Source organism: Salmo trutta, chromosome 6, assembly GCF_901001165.1.
Source record: "Salmo trutta chromosome 6, fSalTru1.1, whole genome shotgun sequence".
NCBI lineage: Eukaryota > Metazoa > Chordata > Actinopteri > Salmoniformes > Salmonidae > Salmo > Salmo trutta.
In genome coordinates, this window is record NC_042962.1 from 22,635,667 (window position 1) to 22,654,064 (window position 18,398).

The 18,398-nt window shown below is 42.2% G+C and overlaps 1 protein-coding gene across 1 annotated transcript in view; it reads left to right on the top strand.

Moving 5' to 3' along the window:
* The window catches only part of LOC115195677 (phosphatidylinositol 3,4,5-trisphosphate-dependent Rac exchanger 2 protein-like), a 203,128-nt gene extending 187,683 nt beyond the window's left edge, over nucleotides 1–15,445 (top strand). Inside the window, 3 exon segments of the mRNA XM_029755788.1 lie at nucleotides 2,242–2,344; nucleotides 10,897–10,964; nucleotides 13,410–15,445. Of these exon segments, the coding sequence (XP_029611648.1) occupies nucleotides 2,242–2,344; nucleotides 10,897–10,964; nucleotides 13,410–13,455 (217 nt within the window). The 3' untranslated portion in view covers nucleotides 13,456–15,445.
* The last annotated feature ends 2,953 nt before the right edge of the window (nucleotides 15,446–18,398 follow it).

Sequence of the window (18,398 nt, forward strand, 5' to 3'; positions counted from 1 at the left end):
CTCTCTCTCTCTCTCTCTATATATATACCTACTTCTCTCTCTATCTCTACCTCTCTCTACCTCTCTCTCTCTATACACCTACTTATCTCTCTCTCTCTATCTCTACCTCTCTCTCTCTCTCTCTATACACCTACTTCTCTCTCCCTTCATTCTCTCTCTCGCTATATATATATATATATACACCTACTTCTCTCTCTCTCTACCTCTCTACCTCTCTACCTCTCTCTCTCTCTCTCTATATATATATATACACCTACTTCTCTCTCTCTATACACCTACTTCTCTCTCTCTCTCTATACCTACTTCTCTCTCTCTCTCTGTTATTTTAAATCAGAAGACAGGATGCATTATTATCCTAGTTGTTAGTGAGCTGTGAGTGACATTATAATGACTATTAGAGGTATACATCAGTAGACCTATATGCTAAGGCAGACAACTATGATGATGACACAGCTACAATAACAGATGAATCCCTATGTTGTACTGGTAGAGGAAGACTACTTTATAGCAGTGTTGTCAGTAATGGCTTTAACTATATTTAACTATATATAGTTGATAGGCTGAGGCAAAGGCAGAGAAATGTGATGGTAATGAGTGTCAAGAAGAGCAAAGTGAGATTCATATAATTAGATTGTACTGGCAATTGATAGGGGGATTTTGTCCTAGTAGGGAAAACAACTTTACAGCTTTGTTGTCAATAATGGTAACTCGGCGTTCCTTACCCACCAATGGAAGATGCTGTGGGATGGGAGGATGTTTGAGAATTATGTACGGTGCATTCGGAAAGTATTCAGACCCCTGAACTTTTTCCACATTTTGTTACGTTACAGCCGTGTTCTAAAATAGATCAAATATACACTGCCGTTCAAAAATGTTGGGTCACTTAGAAATGTCCTTGTTTTTGAAAGAAAAACATTTTTTTTTGTCCATTTAAAATAACATCAAATTGATCCGAAATACAGTGTAGACATTGTTAATGTTGTAAATGACTATTGTAGCTGGAAACAGCTGATTTTTAAAGGAATATCTACATAGGCGTACAGAGGCCCATTATCAGCAACCATCACTCCTGTGTACCAATGGCACGTTGTGTTAGCTAATCCAAGTTCATCATTTTAAAAGCAGATACCTTATTTACATAAGTATTCAGACCCTTTGCTATGAGACTCGAAAATGAGCTCAGGTGCATCCTGTTTCCATTGATCATCCTTGAGATGTTTCTACAACTTGATTGGCGTCCACCTGTGGTAAATTCAATTGATTGGTCATGATTTGGAAAGGCACACACCTGTCTATATAAGGTCCCACAGTCGGGGGAAAAGTCCATGGGGCTGAATACTTTCCGAATGCACTGTACATACCCCCCCCCCCAGCCTCCTCTTCTTCTTATTTTCCTCCTCCTGTACCTTAGTGACATCATGATAAACAAGGTGACTGGGTGCATATCTTAAATGATATCCCAGATCACTGCACCACACAGTCTCCTATCTATACAGTAGCCCGTCCATTCTGCAGAGTAGAAGAGGAGACTATGATCGGGCTTTCATCCCATAGAGGATCTCTGATGAGCTTAATGTTTAGGGAGATTGGTGTTGTGATCGATGACATACATACACTAGTATGGGAGGTTGTGATATACACGTCTACTATGTCATCTACACTGTGTGTACAAGACATTAGGAACACCTGCTCTTTCCATGACATAGACAGTCCAGGTGAAAGCTATTATCCCTTATTGATGTCACCTGTTAAATCCACTTCAATCAGTGTAGATCAAGGGGAAGAGACTGGTGAAAGAATGATTTTTAAGCCTTGATACAGTTGAGACATGGATTGTGTATGTGTGCCATTCAAAGGGTGAATGGTTAAGACAAATATTTAATTGTAGTAGGTGCCAGGCTTACCGGTTTGTGTCAAGAACTGCAACGCTGCTGGGTTTTTCACACTCAACAGTTTCCTGTGCGTATCAAGAATGGTCCACCACAAAAAGAATATCAAGCCAAGTTGACACAACTGTAGAAAGCATTGGAGTCAACATAGAGAGTCCATGCCCGGACGAATTGAGGCTGTTCTGAGGGCAAAAGGGGGTGCAACTCAATATTAGGAAGGTGTTCCTAATGTTTTATACACTTAGTGTATAATAGTGATGTACTTATATGTAACTAATCCTAATTGATGACTGAATACATCATCAATTGTTCTGTCCAAAGCACTTACCTCTGACCTCTCTCCCCTCTACAGCTGTACCCTGAGTGTGACCCTGGAGCAGGCAATCCTATTGGCTCGTAGCCACGGCCTTCCCCCACGATGCATCATGCAGGCTACTGACGTCATGAGGAAACAGGTATGGAGCTGACGGCACCGCACACACACACACACACACACACACACACACACACACACACAAAATGTGCAAAATTCAGTGCAAAATTCAGTCCCATTGAAAATCCTATTTTCCCTAACCCCTAAACCTAACTCTAACCCTTCCCCTAACCTTAACCCCAAAATCTAACCCTAAACCTAGCTCCTAACCCTAAAACTACTCTATCTCCTAAACCTAAACCTAATTCTAATACTAACCTTAACCCTAAACCCTGTGGAAATAGCATTTGATCTGGTGTGGACTAACAAGATCTCCCCATTTGGTCAGATTTTTGTTTGTTTACTATTCTTGTGGGGACTTCTGGTCCCCACAAGTATAGTTAAACACACACACACACACACACACTCACACACTCACTCACTCACTCACTCACTCACTCACTCACCTCACCTCACCTCAATAACCTGGTTGTTATTGCAAAAGGGAAATGTGTTGTTTTCAATGACATACAGTGCCTGGCTGAAGAAAGGTTAGATGAATACATCACTCCTCTAGTACCCACTCCCCTCATCTCAAACCCCTCTGTTGTTCCCCTTGACATTCTACACCTCCTTTTTCCTAACGCTACTTCACACCAGCAGATAGATGTATAACACTAACCTACTACTATATATTCAAATACGAGCGTACGCTCGCACGCGCACACACACACACACACACAGTCTCTTTCTAGGTTTTTTTAAACACACCTCAGCCATACTGTGAACCATTCTTTCTCGGAGACTTGCATAAAAGCACAGCCTCTTCCTGTACCATGCAAAGTACTGTAACGCTTCAGGTTGTTTTTATACTGTGTCCGTCCTTTCTCCGAGAATTACCGCTAAAAGCACAGTCTAAGCTTGTGACCTTTCAAACCTAAAGAACAGGCTGCTGTTGTTCTCAATGACACACAGGACCTGGCTGTAGAAAGGTCAGATGAATACATGTTCACCACTCCCCTCCTCTCAAACCCCTCTGTTGTTCCCCTTGACATTCTACAGGCCTTGTTCCTAACGCTACTTCACACCAGCAGATAGATGTATAATTCCAACCTTACTGAGGAATGGATGTGTGTGTGTGTTTTGAAGAATGGTTTGCTTCTGGCAATGAGAAAATGTTGTTAATAATTTGACAGTGTTGATCTCTTCCCAAGGAGACGTCGTAACTCGTGTGGTGGATATTACAATTTGTGGGAGAAAAAGCAGAATACATCTCTTTAGTTCTGCTGTAGTGGCTAGGTCTATGTTCCAAATGGAGCAATTTTTCCCTGTATAGTGCACTCCTTTTGACCAGGACCCATAGAGCTCTGGTCAACGGTAGTGCACTAAATAAGGAATAGGGTGCCATTTGGGACATTGTCCATCTATTTAGTTGTGCTGTAATTGCTGGGTCTAGATCCACTATACTCCTTGTGTATAAAATATATTTTTCAAAAGACACGCTCGGTTGCAAAATATGTGGTTGAGTCCAAATGGCACCCAATTCCCTGTATTCCCCCTATGGGCCCTGGTCAAAAGTAGTGCACAAACTAGGAAATAGGGTCCCATTTTGGACTCCCAGAGAGTTAATATCCAAAAGATACGCTCATGTAGTCGCTAATTCTATTTGTCTTTGAAGAGTCATCGCCAACTGAGATTATGCCAATAACCAATTTTATTTTAAATCGCCAGGCAAAGCTTGTTATGCTATCTCTATTTTATTTCCCATGGCCTGAATTGTTTAGCGTTGGTTACCTTTACAGAAATAACGTTAGTCTGCGTCCCAAATGGCACCCATTTGTAGGGCCATAAAGCTCTGGACAAAAGAAGTGCACTATATAGGGAATAGGGTGCCATTTGGGAAGCACACTCTGTGGTGTTTGTTCACTTCCTGGATTTATTTAACCAAAGAGAGAGCTCGGTCTCTGTAAACCAGCAAGCTTACCACTGCATTTGAGCTAGTTCTCATTTTTACCTCTGTAAGGCTATTTGTAAAAGCTTCTCCTCTCCTCCCTTCTCTCTCCTTTCTCCCCCCTCTATCCATTTCTCTCTCTGATTATATTGTTGCCAGAAGTGACTCCCCTCTGCTTGCCAGCATACAGGATAGGTGTGTGTGTGTGTGTGTGTGTGTGTGTGTGTATGTCTGCTGGTGCTCGTGCAAGGCTACTTGGTTAAGTCCAACCATCTCTACTCTCTCGCTTTTCTCCACACACTCCTTATTTATTTTCCCAGGTAAAGTCGTAGTGTCATTCAGAGCCTGTTCTGTCTTGGCCTGTATCTCCTCACCTCATTAGTAAGACTGTGAGTGGCCAGTCAGCCAGCCAGCCAGTCAGCCAGTCAGCCACAGGGTAATGCATAGATCACATCCCTAATGGCACCCTATACCCTATAAACTGCACTACTTTGGACCAGGGCCCACACACACACACACCCCAGGGCTCTGGTCAAAAGTAGTACCCTGTATAGGGTGCCATTAGGGACGCAGTCTGATAATGGAAACCTAGGGTAGAGAGAGGCTACTTAGGCTCGTCTTCGGTCTCACAGAGAAGAAGTGGGCAGTTGGCCAACAGGAGCACTATACTATTAGCTGTTTGACCTTCAGCTGGAGTAGATGGTTGATACTTATTCAAAAAGACTAGGCCTTCATCCAAAATGACACCCTATTCCCTACATAGTTCACTACTTAGTGCACTACTTTCAACCAGAGCCCTATGTGGTCAAAAGTAGCGCACTATGTAGGGAATAGTGTGCCATTTGGGACACATCCTTTGAGGGTTTCAGTGCACACAGTGATTGAAGTACGTAACGATGTTCATTTGAGTAGGCTGAAGTGTGTTAGGGTGCATCCCAAATGGCACCCTATGGGCCCTGGTCAAAAGTAGTGCACTATAATAAGGAATAGGGGATCATTTGGGACTCTACGTGTTTGAATGGATTCTTTACAGAGACACAGTGAAAGAGCCTTTTGTCATTAGTTCTGTTTTGCAAGGTAATGGCACAGTGCTAGGAGACCATTTTTCATGCTGTGTATTGTATTTTCAAAATGGAGATTAATGCTGTATGGATGTAACGATTTATCTTGTTAGTTTGTTCTTTACGGTGCATTTTTATTTAGTCAATGTTTAACATTTTAAAATGTTGTTGACTGTATGTCTCTAGGCCATTCACAGGTCATTCTTAAAGTGGTATTACATTTCTTCTCATTTAAAACCACAAGATATTCCTGGGACATTCTAAATGTCTAACTCCATTATGAAGCAAATCAAATTCATTTATAAATCTTGTTTTACGTCAGCAAATGTCACAAAGTGCATATATGGTATGACCCCAGACAGTTAAGTCCAAACTGAGTGAGAAAGTTTTTTATTTTATTCACCAGATAGGTGCAGTGAAATGTGTTATTTTACAGGGTCAGCCATAGTAATACGGCGCTCCTGGAGCAAATTAGGATTAAGTGCCTTGCCTGGCTCAGGTATTTGAACCAGTGACCTTTTGGTTACTGACCCAACGCTCTAACAGCTAGGCTACCTGCTGCAGCCAGTTAGCTTTAACCGCTAGGCTACCTGCTGCAGCCAGTTAGCTTTAACCGCTAGGCTACCTGCTGCAGCCAGTTAGCTCTAACCGCTAGGCTACCTGCTGCAGCCAGTTAGCCCTAACTGCTAGACTACCTACTGCAGCCAGTTAGCTCTAACCGCTAGGCTACCTTCTGTAGCCAGTTAGCCCTAACTGCTAGGCTACCTGCTGCAGCCAGTTAGCTCTAACCGCTAGGCTACCTGCTGCAGCCAGTTAGCGCTAACCGCTAGGCTACCTTCTGTAGCCAGTTAGCTCTAACCGCTAGGCCGACCTGCTGCAGCCAGTTAGCTCTAACCACTAGGCTACTTGCGGCAGCCAGTTAGTGTAACAGAACAGTCTGGAAAAACAGCCCAAGAGTCCTGTTTGCATCCCAAATGGCACCCTTTTCCCTACATAGTGCACTACTATTGACCAGTGCTCTATGGTCCCTGGTCAAAGCAGTGCACTACATAGGAAATTGGGTGCCATTTGGGACAAAGCCCTGGAGTCCTTGGTTTTCTCCTTTTTAGACCAGACAGACACCACGTCATGAATATGATGAATAAGATGAATATGAATGCTGTATGTCATTCACTAAAGTTCCTTCCCAAATGGCACCCTATTCCCTATATAGTGCACTACTTTTGACTAGAGCTCTGATCAGTAGTAGTGCACTATATAGGAAATAGGGTGCCATTTGGGAAACAGCCAAAGTCTTCTGTGTCATAGAATATGATTCCAACAGAAATCACCCATCATAATGTACCTTGAATCCCTTGTCAATGCTCAATCTGGAAAGGATTTGAATTGCATATCTGTTTGAAACTTTCCCAGGTTAGGTTAAGGCAAGGTCAGACTGTTTAAGAAGTATCTTTACTGACTGTCCCATGGGTGTAAATGAGTCTTCAGCTATTAATTTGAATCCTTTCACTATTCATCAAGGGCAATGGGTCATCGCTATAGAGCAGTCTCTCTCTAAGACAAACCTCTTCTCTGAAGTATGCTTCGGTCTCTCAGATGTGTTTCATTGCCTAATAATGTTTAAGTAACTCTTAAGTAACTGTTTTGAAATCCATTCTCAAGTATGAAGCTAATGGAGACTCCAGACACAGGCTAGGGATCACTGGAAAGTATTTCACCAATGAACCCATGCTTACCTAACCAGCCTCATCTCCAATCTCAGTCTCTCATTTGCTCATCCAACCCCTCTTCTCTCCAACTAAACTCTTTTTCTATGTGAATGTGTCCTCAATCAACCTAATAAAGTGGAATAAAGACTAAACCCTATAGAGGTACCAACATCCCACTGGTCACCCATAGTCCCACCGTCACGTAACCAGTCTCAACATCCTTCTCCCATTGGTTTATCCAACCCGTCTCCAGTACAATTCTTCCACGTCGTTGCAGTTTGAGATTGTGTCCTCAACCAACTTATCAGATGCTGTGTCCTCTAACACTTAAAGCCGTTGCGGACGGAAGAGTGCCAGTTTCAGTGATCCCTTCCTGACAGTGGGGAAGCTCTACCTGGAGGGTTATATGTGGATGGATCACTGTGATAGACATCGCTGTAATCACTGACGCTATCCACACACACACACAGGACAGACAGGAGACTGTCTGACTGAATGACTAAGGTGTACTTACAGACAGGGTTAGACGGGTTATGGACTTACAGAGAGACTTGTTAGACATTGGTGATGCTGCTGGGTTAGCGCGTGTGCTTGCCTAGGCAACTGCGCATGCGATCGCGCTCGTGTCTGTGTGCGTGCGTCTGTGTGAACGCAGGTGTTCTGGTGTCTGACGGGGTTTAACTCAGAGTGGCTGAGTTGCTTTATTTCCCCCCTGTAGTCTAGTATCTGCAGACTCAGAACAGAACACGACGGTAACAACATTAGTGCTGATCATACACCCCTCCGTGTGCTGATACAACTATCTCTCGCTCGCTCTCTCTCTCTCGCTCTCTTTCTTTCAATCGCACCTGCTCACCCCCAGCTACCTCATCTAACCCCCATCTATCTCTCTATTTCATCTCCTCACACCCAAGGCTACAAACCGCATCTCGTTGGTTTTAACCACAAAGAAGCGTTTTAATCCACTTCCTCTGTCCTCCAGATTCGCTGAATTTCCTTTGCATCTCCGCCCACCAGCTGCACTTTCTTCTCCCATCCCCTCGCCCGTCTTTCTCTCAACCCGGTCTGTGATCCTATCTCTCGCTCCTCCATCCTTCCATCTCCCTTTCCATCACTCTGCTCCCTCCACCTCCTCCTCCCCTCCTATAGATCTGAATGGACAGTACACAGCGGTATCTCGCACAGTGTAGGACCGAGCTGTACTGTATGACACCCCCTTAACCGCCCAGCTTGTTTATAGATGCTGTTAATGTAGAGGAAATGTCCAGGATTTACACCCAGGTGGCCTGTACGGTGACTAATCACCCCAGGCTCTGACAGATACAGTATATAGATAAAGGCCAATCTCTGCGGTTCACATGGCACCCTATTCCCTATGTAGTGTACTATGGGCCCTGGTCAACAGTACTGCACTATATAGGGAATAGGGCGCCATTTGGAATGCAGACAATTTCTGACCTCTCTCGCGTTCTCTCTCTGGGGGAAAACTGCACATTAAACAACCAGCGGGAGTCGTGATTAAATCTGATTGATTCTCATCTCTGAGTCATGCCCGCATCCCTCGTCCCCTCAGGCGTTGGAGACATGTCGTCTTTGTCCTAAATGGCACTCTATTCCCAAACGTCTCTGGTCAAAGGTAGCGCACTATGTAGGGAACAGGGCAGATATAAATGATGTGGCCTAGCCCCTCGGGCTCATCTGGATGTACGCCCCCGCAAACAAGTCGATCCAACAGTCTTTGACAAGGCCATGACGGTCTAAAATACAGAATGGGGATGTTGGAACTCTTTTATCATAACTTTTAGCTGTTCTCCTGGGTCGGATGAGAGATGTGCGTTTCCACACCTGGTGCCCAAGGCTGTCACTAAAGTTAAGTTGGAATTCAATGATTTGCTCAATTTCGATTCTCTACCCTTCTCCCAGCGTGTGTGTTCAAATAACCCCCTCATGGATTTAAAAGGAATTGACAGGTGTGAGAACTAAATAAGGAGGGCATATCCTGCAGCCATGCTTCTACCAATCCAATACTGTTAAATGCATTCGGGGGAGTGAATGAAGAAGGGAGAAGGGTTGAGAATTCAGAACGCAGCAATTGGTTTCTGCAACAATTGAATTATGTTCCGAGTGTCTTCATGCATTGTGGATCAAGGTCTTGTGGAGCAGAATGGTTCAGTGATGCTGAAAAAAGTGTGATCTGAGAAAACAGCAGGAGATCATATAATATTTATAACAGGATATCATTTCTTTACTGGCCATCTCTGCTTTGAGGCCTGCTTGGTACATAAACTCAGCAAAAAAAGAAATGTCTCTTTTTCAGGACCCTGTCTTTCAAAGATAATTCGTAAAAATCCAAATAACTTCACAGATCTTAATTGTAAAGGGTTTAAACACTGTTTCCCATGCTTGTTCAATGAACCATAAACAATTAATGAACATGCACCTGTGGAACGGTCGTTAAGACGCTAACAGCGTACAGACGGTAGGCAATTAAGGTTACAGTTATGAAAACTTAGGACACTGAAGAGGCCTTTCTACTGACTCTGAAAAACACCAAAAGAAAGATGTCCAGGGTCCCTACTCATCTGCGTGAATGTGCCTTAGGCATGCTACAAGGAGGCATGAGGACTGCAGATGTGGCCAGGGCAATAAATAAATTGTCTGTACTGTGCTTAAGACAGCACTACAGGGAGACAGGACGGACAGCTGATCGTCCTCGCAGTGGCAGACCACGTGCAACAACACCTGCACAGGCTCGGTACATCCAAACATCACACCTGCGGGACAGATACAAGATGGCAATAACAACTGCCTTAGTTACACCAGGAATGCACAATGACTTACACCAGGAACGCACAATCCCTCCATCAGTGCTCAGACTGTCCGCAATAGGCTGAGAGAGGCTGGAATGAGGGCTTGTAGGCCTGTTGTAAGGCAGGTCCTCACCAGACATCACCGGCAACAGCGTTGCCTATGGGCACAAACCCATTGTTGCTGGACCAGACAGGACTGGCAAAAAGTGCTCATCTCTGACCAATCCCGGTATTGTCTCACCAGGGGTGATGGTCAGATTCGCGTATATCGTCAAAGGAATGAGCGTTACACTGAGGCATGTACTCTGGAGCAGCATCGATTTGGAGGTGGAGGGTCCGTCATGGTCTGGGGTGGTGTGTCACAGCATCATCGGACTGAGCTTGTTGTCTTCGCAGGCAATCTCAACTCTGTGCGTTACAGGGAAGACATTCTCCTCCCTCATGTGGTACCCTTCCTGCAGGCTCATCCTGACATGACCCTCCAGCATGACAATGCCACCAGCCATACTGCTCGTTCTGTGTGTGATTCCCTGCAAGACAGGAATGTCAGTGTTCTGCAATGGCCAGCGAAGCTGTCATCAGTCATTTTCTAGGGTAATATTGAGTTGACTTAACATTGACTAAACATAGAGTTGGCGTGACTGCACATTGAGATTAGGGTAACATGGTTGGGGTTAACTTCCTCATTTAAATTACAGTCAGTTCAGGAAATACACAGAAATTCCAATTATTTTTTATGGTTTTCAATGAGGAAAATGTGAAACTGAAAATTGGTTTACTTTCTGAATTGACTGGAATTGAAATGGAATTGACTCCAACCCTGTAGGTTAAGAGGACAGCACTTAGTTCTTGACTTAAGTTCCCTTTTATACACTCAATAGGGAGCACGCTATCTTGCAAGCCAAAATATAATTGGATGATAAAACTATGGTCAATTGCAGAAGCAAACCCAAAGTGTTTAGGCCTTCCTCTGTGCAAAGAGGGCATGCTATCCTACAAGCATACAGTATATTAATGTCTACCTAATGGCTTGCTGGAATTTATGATTCTGTTATGTCTTTCAGGGGGCGAGAGTTCAGAATTCAGCCAAGAACCTGGGAGTGAGAGACCGCACCCCGTCCTCTGTACCTAGGTAAGCTGAAGCCCCCCTACCCTATCCACACCTACACAACACCATAGAGTTGTAATCTGCACCAAGGTAAGCTTATAGAGCTTCACCTCATCCACATGCTACTAGACACAACACCACAGAATAGCTTAATGATACAGTGCCTTCAGAAAGTATTCATACCCCTTGACTTATTCCACATTTTGTTGTTACAGCCTGAACTCAAAATTCACTAAATATATATTTTTCGGACCCATCTTCACACAATACCCCGTAATGACAAAGTGAAAACAGTTTTTTAGAAATGTTTGCAAATTTATTTCAAATGAAATACAGAAATATCTTATTTACATAAGTAAGTCTCTAAGAGCTTTCCACACCTGGATTGTGCAACATTTGACCATTATTCTTTCCAAAGTTCTTTAAGTTCTGTCAAATTGGTTGTGAATCATTGCTAGACAACTATTTTCAGGATATGCCATAGATTTTCAAGTAGATTTAAGTCAAAAGGGTAACTCGGCCACTCAGGAACATTCACTGTCTTCTTGGTAAGCAACTCAAGTGTAGATTTGGCCTTGTGTTTTAGATTGTTGTCCTGCTGAAAGGTGTATTCATCTCCCAGTGTCTGGTGGAAAGCAGACTGAACCAGGTTTTCCTCTTGGATTTTCCCTGTGCTTAGCTCTATTCTGTTTTTTTATCCTGAAAAACTCACCAGTCCTTAACGATTACAAGCATACTCATAACATGATGCAGCCACCACTATGCTTGAAAATATGGAGAGTGGTACTCGGTAATGTGTTGTATTGGATTTGCCCCAAACATAACACTTTGTATTCAGGACATGTTTTGCAGTATTACTTGAATGCCTTGTTGTAAACAAGATGCATGTTTTGGAATAGTTTTAGTATGTACAGGCTTCCTTCTTTTTCCTCTGTCAATTAGGTTAGTATTGTGGAGTAACTACATTGTTGTTGATCCATCCTCAGTTTTATCCTATCACAACCATTAAACTCTGTAACTGTTTGAAAGTCACCATTGGCCTCATGGTGAAATCCCTGGGTGGTTTCCTTCCTCTCTGGCAACTGAGTTAGGAAGGACGCCTGTATCTTTGTAGTGACTGGGTGTATTAACTGTAATTAATAACTTCACCATGCTCAAAAGGATTATTATTATTTTTGTATATTTTTTTACCGATCTACCAATAGGCGCCCTTCTTTGCGAAGCATTGGAAAACCTCCCTGGTCTAAGTGGTTGAATCTGTTTGAAATTCACTGCTCGACTGAGGGACCTTACAGAAAATTGTATGTGTGGGGTACAGAGATGAGGTAGTCATTCAAAAATCATGTTAAACATTATTATTGCACACAGAGCGAGTCCATGCAATGTATTATGTGACTTGTTAAGCACATTTGTACTCCTCAGTTTATTTAGGCTTGCCATAACAAAGGGGCTGAATACTTATTGATTCAACACATTTCAGCTTTTCATTTCTAATTAATTTATTAAAAAAATCCTAAAACATAATTCCACTTTGTGTGTAGGCCAGTGACCAAAGAAATCGCAATTTAATCCATTTTAAACTCAGTCTGTAACAAAACAAAATGTGGAAAAAGTCAAGGGGTGTGAATACTGTGTGAGTACTGTGCTACTATATAGTGCTACCGTTCAAGTGCAAGAATTATTTTATGCATGTTTGTGTGTTGATATGTGCATGTGTTGTATTGTTTCTATGAGTGTGTGCATATCTTAGGATAAGCAACAACAGAAAACAGCAGCCTCTCCCAGCCAGAGTTGATGATAGATAAGAATAGGGGATAGGGGCTGTCGCAGCCAATTGGCTTTGACATATCTTTTTGTGACATGCAGCCCTTTTGAGCCTTTTAGTGGGATTGACAAATGCAATTAAGTGGGGCTATGATTAGTGTTGAGCTGTGCTGGCCACCGGTCGGAAATTGCTGCGCTCTCACTGGGTTTGTCATAATAGGAGCGGCGTTAGTGACTGCTCCTTAGACGCTCTGAGGGTGCTTACCAAGCGGCACCCTATTCCCTACATAACACATAGGGCTCTGGTCAAAAGTAGTGCACTAAATAGGGAATAGGGCGCCATTTGGGACGCAGGCTGTGCGGTTTTGAGACAGGTCTGTGAGAATGTTGATTACTGATGGAGAATTGAGGTGAGGCTAGGGAAGCTTGTCTTAGCATTCTACGGTTTGAGAATTTACAGTAGGAAACAGGACATTTGTGTTAATGTGCATTCTGAAGGCAGGCACTCGCATTGCCTCATGGCTGAATGGGTGCAGAACTAAGAACGCTGTGTGTGTGTGTGTGTGGGTCTGGGGGGTGGGGGTGGGTGTGTGTATGTGCATGTGTGTGTCTGTCTATGCCATGCTATGTGTACACCTTAATCTCTAACTGTAGCAAACAGTGAGCCCCTTTCCTAATTGTGTATACGTGTGTTTTCCCCAACAGACTGTATAAGCTGTGCCAGCCTCCACCCCCAGAGGGTGACTCCTAATTCCCTAGTTCCTGTATGGAGCTGTCCAGTCCAGCAAAGTTCTGTTCACCCTTCTTCCTGATCCATTCCTTAGAAGACTTCTCTCTCTCTACCACTGAAAAATCAACCTAGGGATGTGTCCCAAATGGCACCCTATTCTCTATTTAGTGCACTACTTTGGACCAGGACCCAAAAATGCTCATACTCGTGAGTTCAGTGTGTTCCAATAGGGCTCATGTCCAAAGTAGTGCACTATATAGGGTATAGGGTGCCATATAGGACATAGACCTGGAAACAGAACATTTTCTCTCATCTACAGCCAGCTTGCCTTTTCAAAATGCCCACACTCAGTCTCTCAACAGTGGGCTCAGTGGGTTCACAATTTGTAAATAGTGAATTTTTAATACTCTATTTTTCTCTCCGCTTTTGTGCTGTACTTTATAGCAGATTTTAAAATGGATTTATATATTTGTCTTGTATCCAGCTACATTGCATCTCATTTAACATTGACAGTGTTTATAATGGAACAACAACAGAGCCTGAGAGTGGTGCCTTGAGGTTAACGTCAAACCAGCCAACTGAAATGGAATGTAGCCTATCCATCAATGTTCTTTCTTTCTGCAAATAACTATAATGGAATGAAAATTAGCTGTTTTGTTATCACAAAGTTCAGGAAATGACCATTCTATGACCTGACTGATAATGTTTAATATTTGTTTGGATATGGTGTGAAAATTGAATGAGATTATATGAGTTGTGGGGCAATATTGCTGTGCCCCATTTGCACAGTAATTTATTTTCCTTTCCTTTCTCTCCGACTTGCTCATTCCAGATAATGCATTTATGGCTATGTTGATAACCATGTGAATGTTGTTGTAACATTGATCACAGCGATACTGTAAAATGACGCGTAGATATGCAGGTATGACACCTTGAACACTACCATGTAGCCTTGTAGACACTCTAGTTTCATACCTTCTCTAGAGTCCCAGGCTGCATTCCAATCTAAATCAGCACCTTTGCTTCCTCCCTTCACTTGGAGTGAGCCCTCCAGTGCCGTATCTATGACGTTTCCCCCGAGGGAGCGTTCCCGAGCGAGTGGAGTGGAGGAGGGAAGGGAACACAAGTTAAGTGGATTGAAACGCACCTAAAGATTAGTTAGTGACCACTAAAAGGTGCAGTGTAGCTCTTGTTTTCCATTCTGCAGTCTCTGTGTCTTAATGATGGTATTTACAGATATAAACATGATCATCTATACACATATGAAGTGACCACCCCTGATATGAAGAGGTTCCTACATGAACCATCAGTATTAAAACAGCAGTCCAAGCTTATGTAAGTAGAGCTATGAAATATATATAAATATACTTAAATATTGTATATTGCCAGTACTCAGGAGCTAAGTATTATTCTGTATTTAGGTATTACTTACAGGTATCACTACTATATTGGTAACAACATTATAGAGTTGGTTAATTACTGGACTATACAAACAGGGGATATCAAACTGCATAGATGAGCTTGGGTGCATTCCAAATGACACCCTATTCCCTATTTAGAGACCTATGGGGCCTGGTCAAAAGTAGTGCACTGTATAGGAAATAGGGTGCCATTTGGGACTTGGCCTTCTGTTTGACAGCTGTCCCCATATATCTCAATTTCTTACTGTAAACACATAATGTTTGAAATAAGTACCTTTTCTAATATTGTATAATGAAGGTGTCTGTTTGCCATATAGCAGATTATAATGTGTTGAAAAGAAAACACATTAAAAGAAAGAGAAATGTAAAGATGCAACTGTAAAAAAAGATAAACACCAATAGCCATGTTTGTTTGTTTGACTGAAAATTACTGTAATTTATTTTCATATTATGAGACTGACCCGCCATAGTTGCCATATACACAATGTAATTTCTCTCATTTTAAACCAATTTTCTCTGTATTACTTTTAAATATACAATGTTATACTGTAGTCATTAATTTCAATTAAACCAATTTAAAGGAGGCATCCTGAAGGATTGTATTTTTACACTTTGTTTCTACTTGCAGATTGCTGTGAAAATCAAATCAAATGTGACTTGTCACGTACGCAGTTTACAGCACGTATGAAAGGCGGAGTGAAATGCGTGCGTGCTAGGCTAGCTCTCTCAACGTTGCAGTATAATAATCAATCATGAAAAAGTCTAATGGAACATAAGTAATTAGACGAAGGTAGGATGCAGCCTACAGTATAAGAAGGGCTTAAGACTTGTAAAGGGGTATTGCAATACGGCACTGTCATAACTGTTCTGTCTTTGCAGGTGGTTCGCTTAGCAAGTGCTCTCTCTAGATCCCTGTCTGTCTACCCTTATGGAAAAACCACATGCTGTTTTTAGAGCACTTCACATGTGATGATATTTCACATGACGTTTCACGTGGATTTTCACAACCTTTCGGATGTGGATTTCAATTTTCACATGACATTTCACAGGTGATGCCCTGCAAACAAAAAATGTGTCATTGTGATTCACAGTGCTTTTAACAGTGTTTTCAACTTACATATTTAACACACTTTGACATACATGACTACATTGTGTATGTTTATTTATACATGAATCATTATTCAACATGTCCTTACCTAAGATTTTAACTCACAACCATTCCGATCTTTCTGCTACGCCACCAGTAGTTGATTTCACCTGTATTCCTTGACTTTGGACTTCAAAGTAAATTTCAGCTTTATTCAAATTTATACACATTTAAGGAAAACTATTATATTTCTGATAGTTTATGATAGTTATACGGTACATTACTACAGTAATAGGATACTTACTGTATTAGTGTTTTGCTATATATTTACTTTCAATCTCAATGCATTTGGGTACTTTTTGATATGTCCTGCAAATTAAGAGCCTCATTTGCAATTACATTTAAACCTATGGGATACTTTAGATGCGGTTACGGCACAAACTGTTTTAAAAAATCACTCTCATTTGATGGTAACGGCTACTGAGTTGCGGTGAAAACAGTGGAAACATATGTTAATGTATTTCTACAGCTGAACTGTATTTTCTCAGTAAATACACAACAATGAACTATATTCAGGAAGTACACAGAAATTCTACTTCTAATTCAATTATTTCAATAGCGGAAATTTAAGAATTATAATTTGGTTTTACTTTTTGAATTGACTGGAACTTAAATGGAATTGACCTCAGCATTGGTTGGCGCACTTGTGATGCTACCACACCCGGGAGTTGAACTACCTCTTACATGACAGCAACCTGAATTTCCTGCTTCGCCTCCAGGTATGTGGCCATGACCGAGATCGGTCACAGATTTATTGGCAAGAAGACATGTTTACTAATCAAGTCAATAATTGTGTGACTATCTGACAACACCAACTAAAAAGTAGCAGTGCTCAGGGACACGACATTAAGGCCTAGATTAAATCAGATCAAGCATAAACACGTGAAAGCCGACAAATGCATAGCTGGTGTTTTGGTGGTATCGCAGGTTTAACTGCGTTAGAGCTGTCAAATAGTTGAGCAGCTGCTCGTGTGGTCATTGTCACAAAGCCACAGCCATCCTACTCTCGTTTGAAGCTCAGAACGAGAAAGTGTAGGCTATATAGAAATAATGACACTCAAATTGAAAATGATTAAAGCAAATAAGAATTTCTATCGGCCTTATTGGGGTGTAGATTACATATCACATTCCAATGTTCCAAATAGTAAACAAGGCTGCATGGGATTCCTCTTAATGCAGCTCCGTATAGCCGATGGCTATTTACACTTCAGATATAATGACGGGAGACGGTTGTGGATTTGACAGATCTAACGCAGTTTCACCTCCAAAATGATACTAATTTCCCTCTAGTAATTACCAGTTGGAGGGCCGCTCAAGTGGATTTTTCCCACTTCCCACTTGGTTACGAATGTAGCATTAGGTACAATTGTTACTGCACTTTGAAACATAGGTGCAGGCAATGTGCTGGTGGGGGCTCATTAGCATATTTGGGGGCCTGGTCTAAAATATATTTGTGCCAAACGTCACTGGAAATGTTGTAGCAGTTTAAGTGGTTTTATCATTATGTTGTTTAAAGTAGAGCACCTCTTTTGACATTGTCAGTACTGCAGTTTTTTTTATAAGAACTTGTGACAATCAAGAACCGCACTATTAAGAGGTTACTGTGTATTTTCCAGTAGCTCAATGGCAACTGGTTCACAGGAAGTTCATGTTTAATTTTCAATCATTTACTGTCAACTATACTGAACAAAAATACAAATGCAACATGTTCCATGAGATGAAATAAAAGATCCCAGAAATTGTCTCTCTAATGTTGTGCACAAATTTGTTTACATTCCTGTTAGTGAGCATTTATCCTTCGCTAAAATAATCCATCCACCTGGCAGGTGTGGCATATCAAGAAGCTGATTAAACAGCATGACCATTACACAGGTTCACCTTGTGCTGGGGACAATAAAAGGCCTCTCTAAAACGTGCAGTTTTGTCACACAACACAATGCCAAAGATGTCTCAGGTTTTGAGGGAGAGTGTAATTGGCATGCTGACTGTAGGAATGTCTACCAGAGCTATTGCCAGAGAATTTGTCAGTACGTCCAACTGGCCTCACAACCATGCCAGCCCAGGACCTCCACATCCAGCTTCTTCACCTGCAGGATCATCTGAGACCAGCCAGTCTGGCTATTTTAACAAATGCGTGCTCATCGTCCTCACCTGTATCTTGACCTGACTGCAGTTCGGTATCGTAACCGACTTCAGTGGGCAAATGTCACCTACGATGGAGAACTGTGCTCTTCACGTATGAATCCCCGTTTCAACTGTACCAGGCAGATGGCAGACAGCGTGTATGGGGTGGGCGAGCGGTTTGCTGATGTCAATGTTGTGAACAGAGTGGCTGAATGATGGTTGTGGGGTTATGGTATGGGCAAGGATAAACTACGGACAACGAATAGAACTGC